General features: G+C 35.6%; 1 protein-coding gene across 9 annotated transcripts in view; it reads left to right on the top strand.

Moving 5' to 3' along the window:
- The window catches only part of TSGA10 (testis specific 10), a 144,888-nt gene that overhangs the window by 119,783 nt on the left and 10,586 nt on the right, over positions 1–14,519 (top strand). For 7 of the 9 annotated variants that reach the window (XR_011968157.1, XM_072614641.1, XM_072614638.1 and 4 more), the window contains exons 15-16: positions 11,547–11,732; positions 12,678–12,887. Coding sequence is in view for 7 of the 9 variants with exons in the window: in XM_072614641.1 (XP_072470742.1) it covers positions 11,547–11,732; positions 12,678–12,887 (396 nt within the window). In the remaining 2 variants the exon portion in view is untranslated. The remainder of the gene's footprint in view (positions 1–11,546; positions 11,733–12,677; positions 12,888–14,519) is intronic. The other 2 variants (XR_011968158.1, XM_072614645.1) reach the window with 1 other exon arrangement.

The following is a 14,519-nucleotide window of genomic DNA, read 5'->3' as shown; positions in this document are numbered from 1 at the left end:
TTTGTTCTTGATTAATGCTAGTTATCTTTGACTCTTTTCTCAACCTCATTTCCAGCTTCTCTTTATGTCAGTGCTCTAAGGAGACATTGACTTTCCATGATCACTTTGATTTGGTCTTTTTTGATGTGTTTCTCTAGGTCTTCCAATATTATCTCTGTCTTAGTACTTCATCTTCTTCTGATATCTAATTCTTGCTTACTTCTTACAGTGTATTGCTATTTACAACCATTGTATCTACTTCTGGGATGGTAACTCCCAAACGTCCACCATGAAGTGGCCATATGTGACAATATTCCTGTGCTTCATTGTACAACACAGTTCTGAGAAAGCAAACTACCTCTCTTTTGGGCTGTCTAGGGTAAAATAGAATGTGTTCATTTGTCAAGTATCTTCAACACTAGATGGGTCAGAACCTGGGATGATGATTAGGGATTTGTCGAATGCACTTGTCATGTAATGGAAAGAACACTGAACTTAGAATAGGAAAAAAATATTGGAGAAAACAACTCCCTGTTGAACTAGGTAATATCCTTATTATGAGATCTGCAGGCCCTATAAGTAAATAGAGCAGACTAACCAGCCTATATTTCTCCTCTTAACAATTCACTGGATAGGTCAAGGAGCTTTGAGGATCTCTTCCTTTATTTTGTCTACCAAAATGGTACAGTGGGAAGGTCTTTCTTCTGATGTGTTTCTTTCAGAGTGCTGCACCATATATTTCCCTTTGCAAGAGAAATTTGGCTAGTGTTGCAGTAAAGCTTTTAGGTAAATAGTTCTAGACAAGGTATAAAATGGTTTCATAATATACTGTCACTTTTTCTAGGTCTAAAGACAGTAATAGATTTGGATTAAGGCAGAATTACTGGACCAGTTCATAGAGAGGTTGATGACAAATTGACTTTAGTGGATGTGACACTCTCCCCAAAATAATTTAACAGTACTTACTAATGGAGGGACTTTTTTTGTAGTATGGAATAATTCCATGTATTCACACAGCATACTGAACCTTCCACCTGCACATTTCCTGGAGAAATACCAGATTGACTGCTAGGAATTGAGATGCCAAGGGCAAATCAACAAGAGATCAAAAAAAGTAAGAAGGTATACATTCATGGTAGATGCCATGCTGACAGGTGGAGAATCCATAAACTTAAAAGACCTATAGAGAATTTTAGGTTTTTTCCATCTCCTATAGCTGCTTTCTTCGCTTTTGGCTCTACTCTGATCAACTTACTGAGGAAAGGAAAAAATTTTTGGCAGTTCACAGCTAACCAAAATGCTTTTAGGCAACTGAAACAACAGTTTGCCTCCAGCCCTGACTTGAATTCGCCATTTAGTGTAGCAGTCAGTGCCACTGACCTTGTGATAGGAGCATACTTTCATAGGTTGGTCTTTGATCCACCTGTGTGTTTATTGTTCCCAACTTTAAACCTGCTAGGCAGAGCTATATAGTTTCGGAAAAATCTACTGAGAAAGACCTGGAGAGAAAGTTTAATATCTAATCATAATCCAGACTAATCAGTGGATTTTTAAGTACTTTTGGTTAGCTTTCAGTACCAGTGTTTTGATTTCTTCATCAAAAACTGTCTGCCCATTTTGACCATTTGTCAGTTGGGGGGAATGACTCATATTCTTATAAATTTGACAAAGTTCTCCACATATTTGAGATATGAGGCCTTTATCTGAGAAACTGTCTATAAAATTTTCCCTCTGATTTTCTACTTTCCTCCTAACCTTGGTTACATTGTTTTTATTTGCATAAAGCCTTTTTTAATATAATGTCTTTAAAACTATCCATTTTATACCTCAGTATTCTCTACCTCTTATTCATAAATTCTCCTGTCCATAAGTCTGATAGGTAATATATTCCATGTTCTAATTTACTTATATCTCCTTTTACATCTAGGTCATATGTACATTTTGACCTTATCTTGATTAATGATGTAAAATACTGATTTATTCCCAATTTCTGCCAAACTCCTTTCCAATTTTCCCAACAATGTGTAACCTATCGCATGCTGTCTTGAGGAAGGTGACAAAGGGAGGGGGAGAAAATTTAGAACTCAAAAATCTTAAGAAAGTGAATGTTGACAACTAAAAGTAAATAAATAATTTGGGGGTAATTTAATTGGAATAGCATTGAATAAGTAGATTAGTTTAAGTAGAATTGTCATTTTTATTATACTGGTTCTGCCCACTGATGAATAATTAATATTTCTCCAGTTATATAAATCTGACTTTATTTGTATAAAATGTTTATTGTTATGCTCATGTAATTCCTGGGTTTGTCTTGGCAGGTATTTGCCCAGGTATTTTATGATGTCTATGGTTATTTTAAATGAGATATCTCTTACTATCTCTTATTGTAAAGTTTTGTTGGTGACATACAGAAATGCTGGTGATTTATGTGCGTTTATTTTATATTCTGTTACTTTGCTACAATTATTAATTCTTCCAGTTAGCTTTTTGGTTGAATCTCTAGGATTTTCCAAGTATGTCATCATATTGTCTACAGAAACAAATAGTTTTATTCCCTCATTGCTTATTTTGATTCCTTCAGTCCCTTTTACTCTCTTATTGCTGTTGCTAGCATTTCTAATACAATATTGGATACTGTTGGTGATATTGAGCACCCTTGTTTCACTCTTGATCTTATTGGGAATGCTTATCCTCATTACAAATAATGTTTGCTGATGGTTTTAGGTAGATGCTTCTTATCATTTTAAGGAAAAATCCATTTTATGCATCTATTAACATAATCATATGATTTAAAAATTTTTGTTATTGATACAATCAATTATGTTAATTGTTTCCATTATGTTAAACTGTCCCAGAATTCCTCATATAAATCCCAGTTGGTCACCATGTATAATCTTTGTGATAGAGTGCTTAGCTAGTATTTTTTATTCAGGATTTTTGTATTTTGCAAGGATATTCCTTGGTGAAATTGGTCTATCATTTTCTTTCTCTGTTTTTTGCTCTTCCTAGTTTAGACATTAGCACAATATTTGTTTCATAAAAGGAGTTTGTCAGGACTCCTTTTTTGCCTATTATTCCAGATAGTTTATTTAATATTGGAATTAGTTGATCTTTAAATGTTTGTTAGGTTCACTTATAAATCCATCTGGTCTAATACTTTTTTCTTTTCTTTCTTTATTTTTAGTTTTCAACATTCATTTCCACAAGATTTTGAGTTTCAGATTTTCTCCCCATCTCTCCCCTTTCCCCACCCCAAGACATCATGCATTCTGATTACTCCTTCCCCCAATCTGCTCTCCTTTCTATCACACCCCTTCCTTCCCTTATCCCCATTTTCTCTCTTTTTCTGTAGGGCAAGATAGATTTCTATACCCCATTATCTGTATTTCTTATATCCCAGTTGCATGTAAAAACAATTCTCAGCATTCATTCCTTAAACTTTGAGTTCCAACTTCTCTCCCTCCCTCCCCACCCATCCCCACTGAGAAGACAAGCAATACAATATAGGCTATATATGTGTAGTTTTGATAAAGACTTCCATATAGTCATGTTGTGAAAGACAAATTATATTTCCCTCCAACCAATCCTGCCCCCTATTTATTCTGTTCTCTCTTTAGACCTTGTCCCTCCCATAAAGTGATTACTCCCTCCTCCCATTTGCCCTCCCTTCTATCATGCCCCCATCTGGCTTACTCCTTTCTCCCCTCCTTTCCTGTAGTGTAAGATAGATTTTCATACCAAATTGAATGTGCATGTTATTCCCTCCTTAAACCAGAAGTGCTAAGAGTGAGCTTCACTTTTTCCCTCTCACCTCCCCCCTTTTCCCCTCCACTGAAAAAACTTTTTCTTACCTCTTTTATGAGAGATAATTTGCCCCACTCTATTTCTCCCTTTCTCCTCCCAATATATTCCTCTCTCACACCTTAATTTTATTTTTTAGATATCATCCCTTCCTATTCAACTCACCCTGTGCTCGTTCTCTCTCTCTCTCTCTCTCTCTCTCTATATATATATATATATACAGATAGATAGATAATATATGTACATATAGATAGATATCTATATCTATCTATCTAATCTATATCTATCTATCTATCTATCTATCTATCTATCTATCTATTTATCTATCTATCTATCTATCTATCTCTATATATATATCTTTATCCCTCCAACTACCCAAATACTGAGAAAAGTTTCAAGAGTTACAAATATTATCTTTCCATGTAGGAATGTAAACAGTTCAACTTTAGTAAGTCCTTTTTGATTTCTCTTTTCTGTTTATCTTTTCATGCTTCTCTTGATTCTTGTGTTTGAAAGACAGAGTTTCCGTTCAGCTCTGGTCTTTTCATCAAGAATGTTTGAAAGTCCTCTATTTCATTGAATGACCATTTTTTCCCCTGAAGTAATATACTCAGTTTTGCTGGGTAGGTGATTCTTGGTTTTAATCCTAGTTCCTTTGACTTCTGGAATATCATATTCCAAGACCTTCTACCCCTTAATGTAGAAGCTTCTAGATCTTGTGTTATCCTGATTGTATTTCCACCATACTCAAATTGTTTCTTTCTAGCTGCTTGCAATATTTTCTCCTTGACCTGGGAACTCTGGAATTTTGCTAGAATACTCCTAGGAGTTTCTCTTTTCAGATCTCTTTCAGGAAGTGATCAGTGGATTCTTTCAATATTTATTTTGCCCTCTGGTTCCAGAATATCAGGGTAGTTTTCCTTGATAATTTAATGAAAGATGATGTCTAAGCTATTTTTTTTGGTAATGGCTTTCAGGTAGTCCTATAATTTTTAAATTGTCTCTCCTGGATCTGTTTTCCAGGTCAGTTGTTTTTTCAGGGAGATATTTCACATTATCTTCTATTTTTTCATTCTTTTGGTTTTGTTTTGTAATTTCTTGGTTTCTCATAAAGTCATTAGCTCCCATCTGCTGCATTCTAATTTTTAAAGGATTATTTTCTTCAGTGAGCTTTTGAACATTCTTTTCCATTTGACTAATTCTGCTTTTTAAAGCATTCTTCTCCTCATTGACTTTTTGGACCTCTTTTGCCAGTTGAGTTAGTCTATTTTTTAAAGGTGTTCTTTTCTTCCGCATTTTTTTTTTGTCTCCTTTAGCAAGCTATTTGACTCACTTTTCATGAATTTCTTGTATTACTCTCATTTCTCTTTCCAGTTTTTCCTCCACCTCTCTTACTTGATTTTCAAAATCCTTATTGAGCTCTTCCATCGCCTGAGAGCCTTACATATTTTTTTGGAGGTTTTGGATGCAAAAGCCTTGACTTTTGGGTCTTCCTCTAATGTTATGCATTGTTCTTCCTCATCCAAGCCAGTTACTTGACTTTTGAGTCCTTTGTCAAGATGGGGTGTACTCTGGGGAACTGTAAGTTCTCAGTTCCTCCAAGGTGGCCTGCATCCTGGTCTGGGAGCTATGAAAGCTTTTCTGCCCAGGATCTACAAGTAGAATTCCCTTTCCAGAGCCTCCACCAGCTCCACCATGCCAGCACTCTTCCCTAACCTGCGGCTGCCACTCAGGACTAAGACCCAGATCAGCAGCTCAATTCCCCCAGGATCTTTAGGCTGAGGGCTCCAAAAATGGATGCTGCTGATGCTGCCACCTTCTGGGGTCAGGGCTAGGGGATGACCCTGCTCCCTTCTCACCTAGGTGATAAAGCTTTCTCACTGACCTTTGAAACTGTCTTTGGCGTTTGTGGATTGAGGGATCTGGGAACTGCAGCTGCTGCCAGGGATTCCACCCCTAAGGCCTGCTCTGGTCCTGTTCCTTCCAGTGCCACGTGGCCAAGGCTGGGCTGGGCTCTGTGGGCTCTGCTTCACTCCACATGCTGTGCGATAGACCTTTCTTGTCAGCTTTCCAGGCTACCTTGGGCTGGAAATCTCTTTCACTTTGTTGTTTTGTGGCTTCTGCTGCTCTAAAATTTGTTTTTTGCAGGTATTTTATGGACTGTGGGGGAAGAGTTGGTGTAGGTGCATCTTTCTACTCTGCCATTTTGGCTCCACCCTCAATGCTTTTTTCTTAGGAAGCTCTTTTATGGCCTGTTTATTTTCTTTTTCTGGGCAGCTAGGTGGTGCAGTGGATAGAGCACCAGTGCAGGAGTCAGGAGGACCTGAGTTCAAATCTCACCTCAGACACTTGACACTAGCTGTGTGACTTTGGGCAAGTCATTTAACCCCAATTGCCTCATCCTGGGTCATCTCCAGTCATCCTGATGAATATCTGGTCACTGGATTCAGTTGGCTCTGGAGGAGAAATGAGGCTGGTGACTTATAGAGCCCTCCCTCACTCAAAACAGAGTCAAGTGCAAGTCATATCATCATTTCTCTGATGGCATGGTCTTCTTCAGCAATGAAAGATGAACACACACGCAATTTCTTTTTCTAAAATAGGTTTATTTATATCCTATTTCCTCTTCTGTTAATCTAAGCAGTTTATGTTTTGGTAAGAATTCTTCCATTTCAGTTAAGTTGTTAAATTTATTGCCATGTAATTTGGCAAATAATTGCTTTGATTTCATCTTCATGAGTGGTATATTTACCCTTTGCATTTTTGATACTAGTGATATGGTTTTCTCTCTTTCTAAAATTAATATTAACCAATGGTTAATCTATTTTATTATTTTCCCACCCCATAAAAACCACTTTCTCATTTATTAATTCAACAGGTTTCTTTTCTTGCATTCAATTTTATTAACCTCACCTTTAATTTTTAGTATTTCCAATTTGGTGTTAAACTGGAGATTTTTAATTCGTCTGTTTCCAAAGTTTTTTTTTTAATTGCATACCCAGTTTATCGATCTGCTCTTTCTCTATTTTATTGATGTAGGTGTTTAGATATATAAATTTTGTTCTGATTACTGCTTTTGCTATATCCCATAGGGTTTGATATGTTGTGTCATTATTTTTGTTCTCTTTAATAATATTATTTGTTCTTTCAGTGACTTGTTCTTTAACCCATTATTTATTTATTCTCCAATTAATTTTTAATCTGTTGTTTCCATGACCCCTAATTAAATGTAATTTTATTGCATTATGATCTGAAATGGATACATTTGGTATTTTTGCTTTTCTGCATTTAACTGTAAAGTTTTTATGACCTAATACATAATCAGTTTTTATAAAGGTACCATGGACCACTGACGAAAAGATATATTCCTTTCCATTCTCATTCATTTCTCTCCAGATATATATCATTTCTAGCTTGTCTAAGATTCTATTCATCTCCTTCACTTCTTTCTTATTTATTTTTTTGGTTAGATTTATTTAGTTCTAAGAGGGGAAGGTTGAAGTCCCCCATTATTATAGTTTTGCCCTCTATTCCCAACCATAATTCATTTAGCTTTTCCTTTAAAAAATTGTATGCTATAGCATTTGGTGCATGTAGATTTAGTATTAATATTACTTCATTATCTATGGTATCTTTTATCATAATATAGTTTCCCTGTTTGTCACTTTTAATTAAATCTACTTTAGCTGTAGCTTTGAGATAATGATTTTTTTTGCATAAACTGAAGCATAATAAATTCCATTCCAACCCTTTATTTTTACTCTATATGAATCTCTCATTTTTAAATGTGTTTCTTGTAAACAACCATATTGTCATGTTCTGGTTTTTAATCCATTCACCCATCCATTACCTTTTAATGAATGGGTTCATCCCATTCATATTCAAAATTATAATTACTAGTTGTGTATTTCCCTCCACCCTATTTTTCCTCACTGTTTAACTTTCTCTTCCCCTTTTAATCTATCACTACTCATAGGTCTAATTTACTTCTGATCACTGCCTCCCTAATCCACACCCCTTCTAAGAATTCCCCTCATTCTCTCCCTTTGCCCTCCTATTCCTTAACCTACCTACCCTTTTAAGAGACTTCCCTTATCCTCTCCCCTCTCCTCTCGTTTCTTGATCTGTATATGTTTTTAACAATCCGTCCCTTATCCTGTGCCCTCACCCTCCTATTTCTCTGTAAATTAGGAAGACTTTTATATCCTTCTAGATGTATATGTTATTACTTCTTTAACCCAGTTCTGATAAGAATCATGTTCTAGCACTACCAGCCCTCCACTCCCTCCCGCCCTCCACTGTAACAGTTCTTCCATTCATATCTTGTTTATATGAGACAACTGCTCCATTTTACCTTTCCCTACCCAGTTTTATTTTTAGGATCATCCCATTTTATTGAACTCAGACCTAAGCATTCTATGTAAGATTGCTCTTTCAAACTACTCTAGTAATGATCACATCCTTAAGAGTTACAGATAATATTTTCCCATATAAGTAGTAAACAGTTTGACCCTATTAAGTCCTTTATAATTGGTCTTTCATGGATACTTTCTTATGTTTCTTCTGATTCTTATTCTGGTCCTTCCTGACAAATACCTGAAAGTCTTTTAATTTGTTAAATATCTTTTTTTCCTATGCAGAATTATACTCAGTTTTGCTTATTGGTAAATTATTCTTAGTTACAAACCTAGCTTCTTTTCTCTTCAGAATATCATTTTCCATGTCCTTCAGTCTTTTAATGTAGAAGCTCCTAATCTTGAGTTATCCTGAATGTGACTCCATACATAGGTTTCCAAAGTGGGTGATACTGCTCTCTGGAGAGTGCTGGAACAATCCAGGGAGGCAATAGTAGTTTGAAATGATGCAAATAAAAAAAAATTAAAAGGGTTAAAGAAAGTAGATTTCCAAGGGGGTGCCAAGTAATTTTTTTAAAAAAGAGTAGTAAGCCAAATAAGTTTGGGAACCTCTGCTCCACAGTATCTAAATTGTTTCTTTCTAGTTGCTTGTGGTATTTTCTCCTTGACTTGAGAACTTTGAAACATAGTTCCTATGAGTTTTCATCTTGGGATCTCCTTTAGGAGGTGATCAGTGGATTTTTTTCAATTTCTGTTTCACTCTCTAGTTTTAAAAATTCAAGGTGATATTCCTTAATAATTTCTTGAACCATCGTATCTGCACTTTTTTTTTATCATAACTTTCAGGTAGTCCAAAAATTCTTATATTGTCTCTCCTCTCCAGGTCAGTTTTTCTAATGAGATATTTCATGTTGTCTTATTTTTTCATTGTTTTGATTTTGTTTTATTTTTTCTTGGTGTCTTATGAAATCACTAGCTTTTCTTTGCCTAATTCTAATTTTTAATCTTTGAATCTTTTTTTCCAATTGGTTGACTTTCTTGTCATAATTTTTTTTATTTTCTTGCATTATTCTTTTTTTCTAATTTTTTTCTTCAATATCTCTTATTTGATTTTTTAAATTCCTTTTTAAGGTTCTTCTAAGAACTCTTTTAGGGCTTGTAATCATTTTACATTTTTCTTTAATGTAGAAGTAGTTGTTTTGATTTCACTGTCTTCTTCTGAATATGAGCCCAGATCTTTGTTACCATGGTAGCTCTATAGTTGGGTTCTTTCTCGTTTTTTAAAGTGGTTTATTTACTGGCTATTAACTTTGTGTTAGAGTCAGGCTCTAGTCCCAAAGTGTGGGAGATAATGTTTCAAACTTCAGGGTTTTCATGCTGTTGTTTTCTGAGTTGTATCCCTGAGCACCTGACTTCAGGTGCTCCTCTCTTCCACTGAGCCACAACCCTAAGCAATGTTCTCACCACAAACATTCTTACTCTCTGTGGTCCTTCCTGTGGCTGCAAGCTTCAGTTCATCCCTCTGTCCTGGAACCAAAACCAGGGATTCTGCTCTGCTGGGAGTGAGCACAGCCAGCAGGGGCCCTGCCCTGCCCAGTCTGCACTCACCCATGTATAGTCACTTGTCTTTGTCCATAGCCATGGCCTAGGACTGCTTCTGGTCAGTGTACTTGGTCCCCAAGTCCAGTGGCAATGGAGGGCTCTACAATATTCCCCTGATCAGCAGTCTGACCTCTACACTGTCCATGGGACAAAAGTTTCTCAAACTGAGGCTGCCCTTGATACAGCTGCCCTTAGGGCTTGTTGTTTGTTGATTTAGTGGTATGTACTTCAATCAGGCCAGACCACTACCCCAGGAGGTCAGGTCTTTCCTAATGTCCTCCTAAGTTGTTTTAGCCTAGATAACTGCTTTATCCTAATTTTTAATATTTTCTTAAATATTTTTTAAAATATTTTCTGCCTCACTAAAGTTTACTTTGAGACATTATTTTAAATAGTTTGGGGGGGAATTTGCAAGAACCAGCTAATTTCCTGCCTTATTTAACCATCTTCCTAGAATCCTCTGTCTTCTAATATTTTATGGATACTGCTGCCCCAGTTAGGGGCAGTTAGTTTATCTGTTAGCCTTTGTTCTCACCATATGACCAGTCAACCTCCTTTTACAATCATATACACTCTTGAGCCACTTTGTAAGTGACAATTGCCACTTGTATGACTTTGGGCAAGTTTCTTCACCTTCTTCAGCTTTTTTTTCATCTGTAAAATGAAGGTGGATTAAGTCTCATCTATCTCTGGCTTTATTATCATATGACATAGGATAATATAATATCATATGATATGATCAAGGTCATGGCACAATAGAACAGAAACTCATCCGCCATCTAAGATAATAGTCACAAAGTAGCAGTGACAAGTATGCCTGTAATCCTAAGTGATTTCTGCCTCAACCAGGAAGCCTCTTATGTTTCCTTGCAAGGATAGATACCATTCCTAGGGCAGGACCACCCTGGTCCTGTCAGTGGGAGTAGATGAGCCACATAAAGTAATTTCATCTGGAAGAAGTAGAAGTGTTGGTCTAGATTTTTTTCTCTCTCTCATTTTTTAGAATTAATTAATTTTTAGTTTTCAACATTTACTTCCATAAGTTTTAAATTTTCTCTGCCCCCCTTCCCTCTCATCTCCCCAAGATGACATGCAATCTGATACAGGATCTACATATACATTCTTATTAAACCCATTTTCACATTTGTCATGTTATATAGAAGAATCAGAACAAATAGGAAGAAACACAAGAAAGAAAATGCAAAACAAAAAAAGAGAGCAAACAGTATGCTTCTTTCTCCATCCAGACTCCATATGATTCTTTTGGAATTGTTTTAGGTCCTTGCATTGCTGAGAAGAGCTAAGTCTATCAAAGTCAGTCATCACACAGTGTGGCTATTACTGTGTATAATGTTCTCCTGGTTCTGCTCACTTCACTCAGCACCAGGTCACCTGCTCATCATTTCTTGTAGCACAATGGTATTTCATTACATTCATATACCACAACTTGTTCAGCCATTTCCCATTTGATGAACATCCCCTCAATTTCTAGTTCTTGGCCACCACAAAGAGAGCTGCTATAAATGTTTTTGTGTGGTCTAGATTTAAGAATAATACTGATAGTACTTTATCCTTTAATTGAAATTAGTTTTCCAGCAGCAGGTTTCATGCCTCCAGCACCCCATGGAATATATATGTTGCTTAACTGGTGTTTACATCTATGATTCTACTATAAGTAAGACTATTGGTTGAATTCTTGCCTCTTTTCCTCAGTATAAACCTGACACATCATGTTAATTATCTGACATAAGCTTCAACTATTTATTATTTAAAATTCTGACAAGTAAAACCCAGGATGATTTATTTCAGGAGGCTGAGAACCGGCAACTTATGGAGGACCTTCGAAAGGCAGTTGAGCAGGCTGAAAGTTGGGAAGCCAAAGCCCGTCAAACCGAGGCAGAGAACAACACTCTCAAACTGGAACTTTTAAGTGCAGAGGCAGAGGGTAACAGACTAAAAGAAAAAGTGGATTCGCTCAATAGAGAAGTTGAGCAAGTAAGCTGGGAACATGTGTCAGCAGTTGATCTTGAATTATACCTAAGTAGTATTCTGTAAAACTGACAAACCCTTCAAGCAGCAGAATGATTCTTTAATTTTTCTCGAGGGAAGAAGTTAAGTTGTGACTCGAGGACTTTTCCCAGGTGCAGCTATGCTGGGATAACACTACATTTGATTTATGTTGAACTTCATAGTTTTGAAAGTATTTTCACATCCACTGTTGAATTTCATCCTCAGTATTACTATTAGTATTTGTAGAAAAACAATTCTGAAAATAACCAAATGAGTCCGATTCCTCAGCTTTCTTAAGCGTTTGAAAGCACTTGACTTTTATTTTTAACATTATACTGAAGTTTTTAACAGGCTGTCAAGCATAACAACAACAATTGACAGCTACCCAGGTCCTTGATTTTCAAGATTTGGATAGCAAGCACTGGAGAGCAATCCACTTCTTGTGTATGGTGATGAGATCAGCATCACTGTGACTGACATTAAAAAATGGATGTTATGGATGTGAGAAGGCAGCATTTAAAAAATAGTAATTATCATATCACAAAACACCCAGTCAGGCCTCTGACAGTGTAGCTATGTGATCAAGCATCTAGACTAAGAATTGAAAGCTTTTAAAAGTCTAGGCTTTATTTCCAGCCTTCAAAAAAGAACAACCCAAACTCTGACTCCAGAATTTCTATAAAAAGCTTAAAGTTCCAGTTCACCTTTTTCTGGGATATTATGAATGTAATATCTATATATCATGGAATGTACTTTATAGTATTGGAAAAAAAATGTTTTGTTGTATTTTGTTTCTTCAATGTCAGTTGCTTTTCTATGTCGTGTCCTTCCCTTTCTCTCCCTCTTTATCTCTCCCTCTCCTCCCCATCTTTCTTTTTCAGATCAAATTGTAATTTCTCTGTGACTAACTCAGTCATCTTGTCCTGCCAGCACTTAAATGCAGAAAGGTTGTACAAGTCTCAGATTTCCACTTTGCACAAATCCCTTTTAAAGATGGAAGAGGAGCTTCAGAAGGTCCAGTTTGAGAGAGTCTCTGCCCTTGCAGATTTGTCTTCGACACGGGAACTCTGTATTAAACTGGACTCTAGCAAAGAACTACTTGGTCGACAACTTATGGCCAAAGATCAAGAAACAGATATGGTATTTAAGACAGATATTAAAAAGAGTTATTTGTTTAGATTGCATATATTCTCTGAAGAATCTCAGGGACTCTAACCTTCCTTAGGAAAATGAAGTTTCATTTTATAAAAGTTTATGTTTCGTATCCAAACATTAAAGAGATACCTTCCAACCATAGAACTGCATTTTTAAGGCCCATAAGTTCAGTTTTCTCTGCTATTTCCCAAATAGCTCAAGAAACTGTGTTCTTTATTAAGATTCCAAATGAAATCTTATTTTAAATTTGTCATTTGAATTTATTTTTATTCAGAGGAATTTAAGGGAACATATGATACATTAACCTGGAGAGAATATTTAAGTTTCTACAACTGGTATATAATTTTGATTATATACTGTTATTATAATAAAAATTATAATTTATTTTTAAATAAGTGGAAATAATTTTCTTAAAAATTGAATAAATCCCTTTGATGTGTGATAAAGAAATAAAGTTTTATGTTTCATAAATTTGGGGCAATATCTATGAACAGGAAACAGTTATTAGTAAATCATCTAGAGTCAGGTTTACACTTTGGTTTAAAGCCTTTTCTTTCAGACTCAGGTCTCTTCAGCTTTAGTTAGTATTGCCTTTTAGTAAAAGTAATGCATGCTTGAGTTTCTTAGATAAAGGAGAATTTCTTGTCTTTTTTTTCTAGTAAGGGCTTGAATAGATGTTTTAATGGAACGGCAATTCTCAGAGAGGCCCAGCATCTTTTTGAAGATGGTAAATGCTTATTCCATTGGAGCATTCAGTTCTAGCTAATTAATGTACTGATAACTCTTCCCTGTTATAAGCACATTAACCTCAGTTTAGTCTTTAGTGGAGACACGTATATATCTGAATAAATATGAAAAGAAACATCCCTACATGAACTAAAATATACAGTTAACAAGTGGATAGCACACTGAGTAGTAAGTCTAAAAAAAGGCAGCAGTTCAGCTTAGTGAAAATGTAATTCCTCCGGTCTTTGTTAGTCCTTTGCTAGTTTTTATGTGGAATTACAGAATACTGGTATTTTTATCTCTCAGGGACTAAATGTCTAAGAAAATTAATCCACCTAGGTAAAGTTTTATAGTTGTATTTTAGGTACTTTTCTTCCCACAGTAAAGTTCCTTTCATTTATATTATGCATTCAATTGTGTTTTTCTCATGCATTTAAACTTAATACCGTAATTTTTAAATATTCAGTGAAATACTTTTTTTAATCTTTAAAGGGAGCTAGGGGTGATAGGTAGAAGACAAAGTCTCTTTCTAGCAATGCAAGAGAAGAAAGCATAGTGATAAATAACTCAGGCAGGCATATTCAAATGATTCAAATTCATATAGTCAGGGATTCCTGATCCCTTTGTGATTTCAGTTTGCTGGCTTTAAAATAAATATACTAAATCTCCCTTTTACCTACTCTGGAGAAATACTGAAAGGATGTTTTTAAAGCTCCTTAATTCCTATTTGGGACAAGGTATTATATAATAGCTTGTTTAGAAATTGTATTAGAAAAGTTTTAGAGAATATCTTAATTTACAGTTGATGGCAGTGGGTTTTTATAATATAGTATACATCTTAGCTTATGACAGATCTTAGAACCTAGCAACCTTTTTTAAGGAAACGGTATG

Source organism: Notamacropus eugenii, chromosome 5 (genome assembly GCF_028372415.1).
Source record: "Notamacropus eugenii isolate mMacEug1 chromosome 5, mMacEug1.pri_v2, whole genome shotgun sequence".
Classification (NCBI taxonomy): Eukaryota; Metazoa; Chordata; class Mammalia; order Diprotodontia; family Macropodidae; genus Notamacropus; species Notamacropus eugenii.
This window is presented reverse-complemented; position numbering and strand designations above follow the sequence as displayed.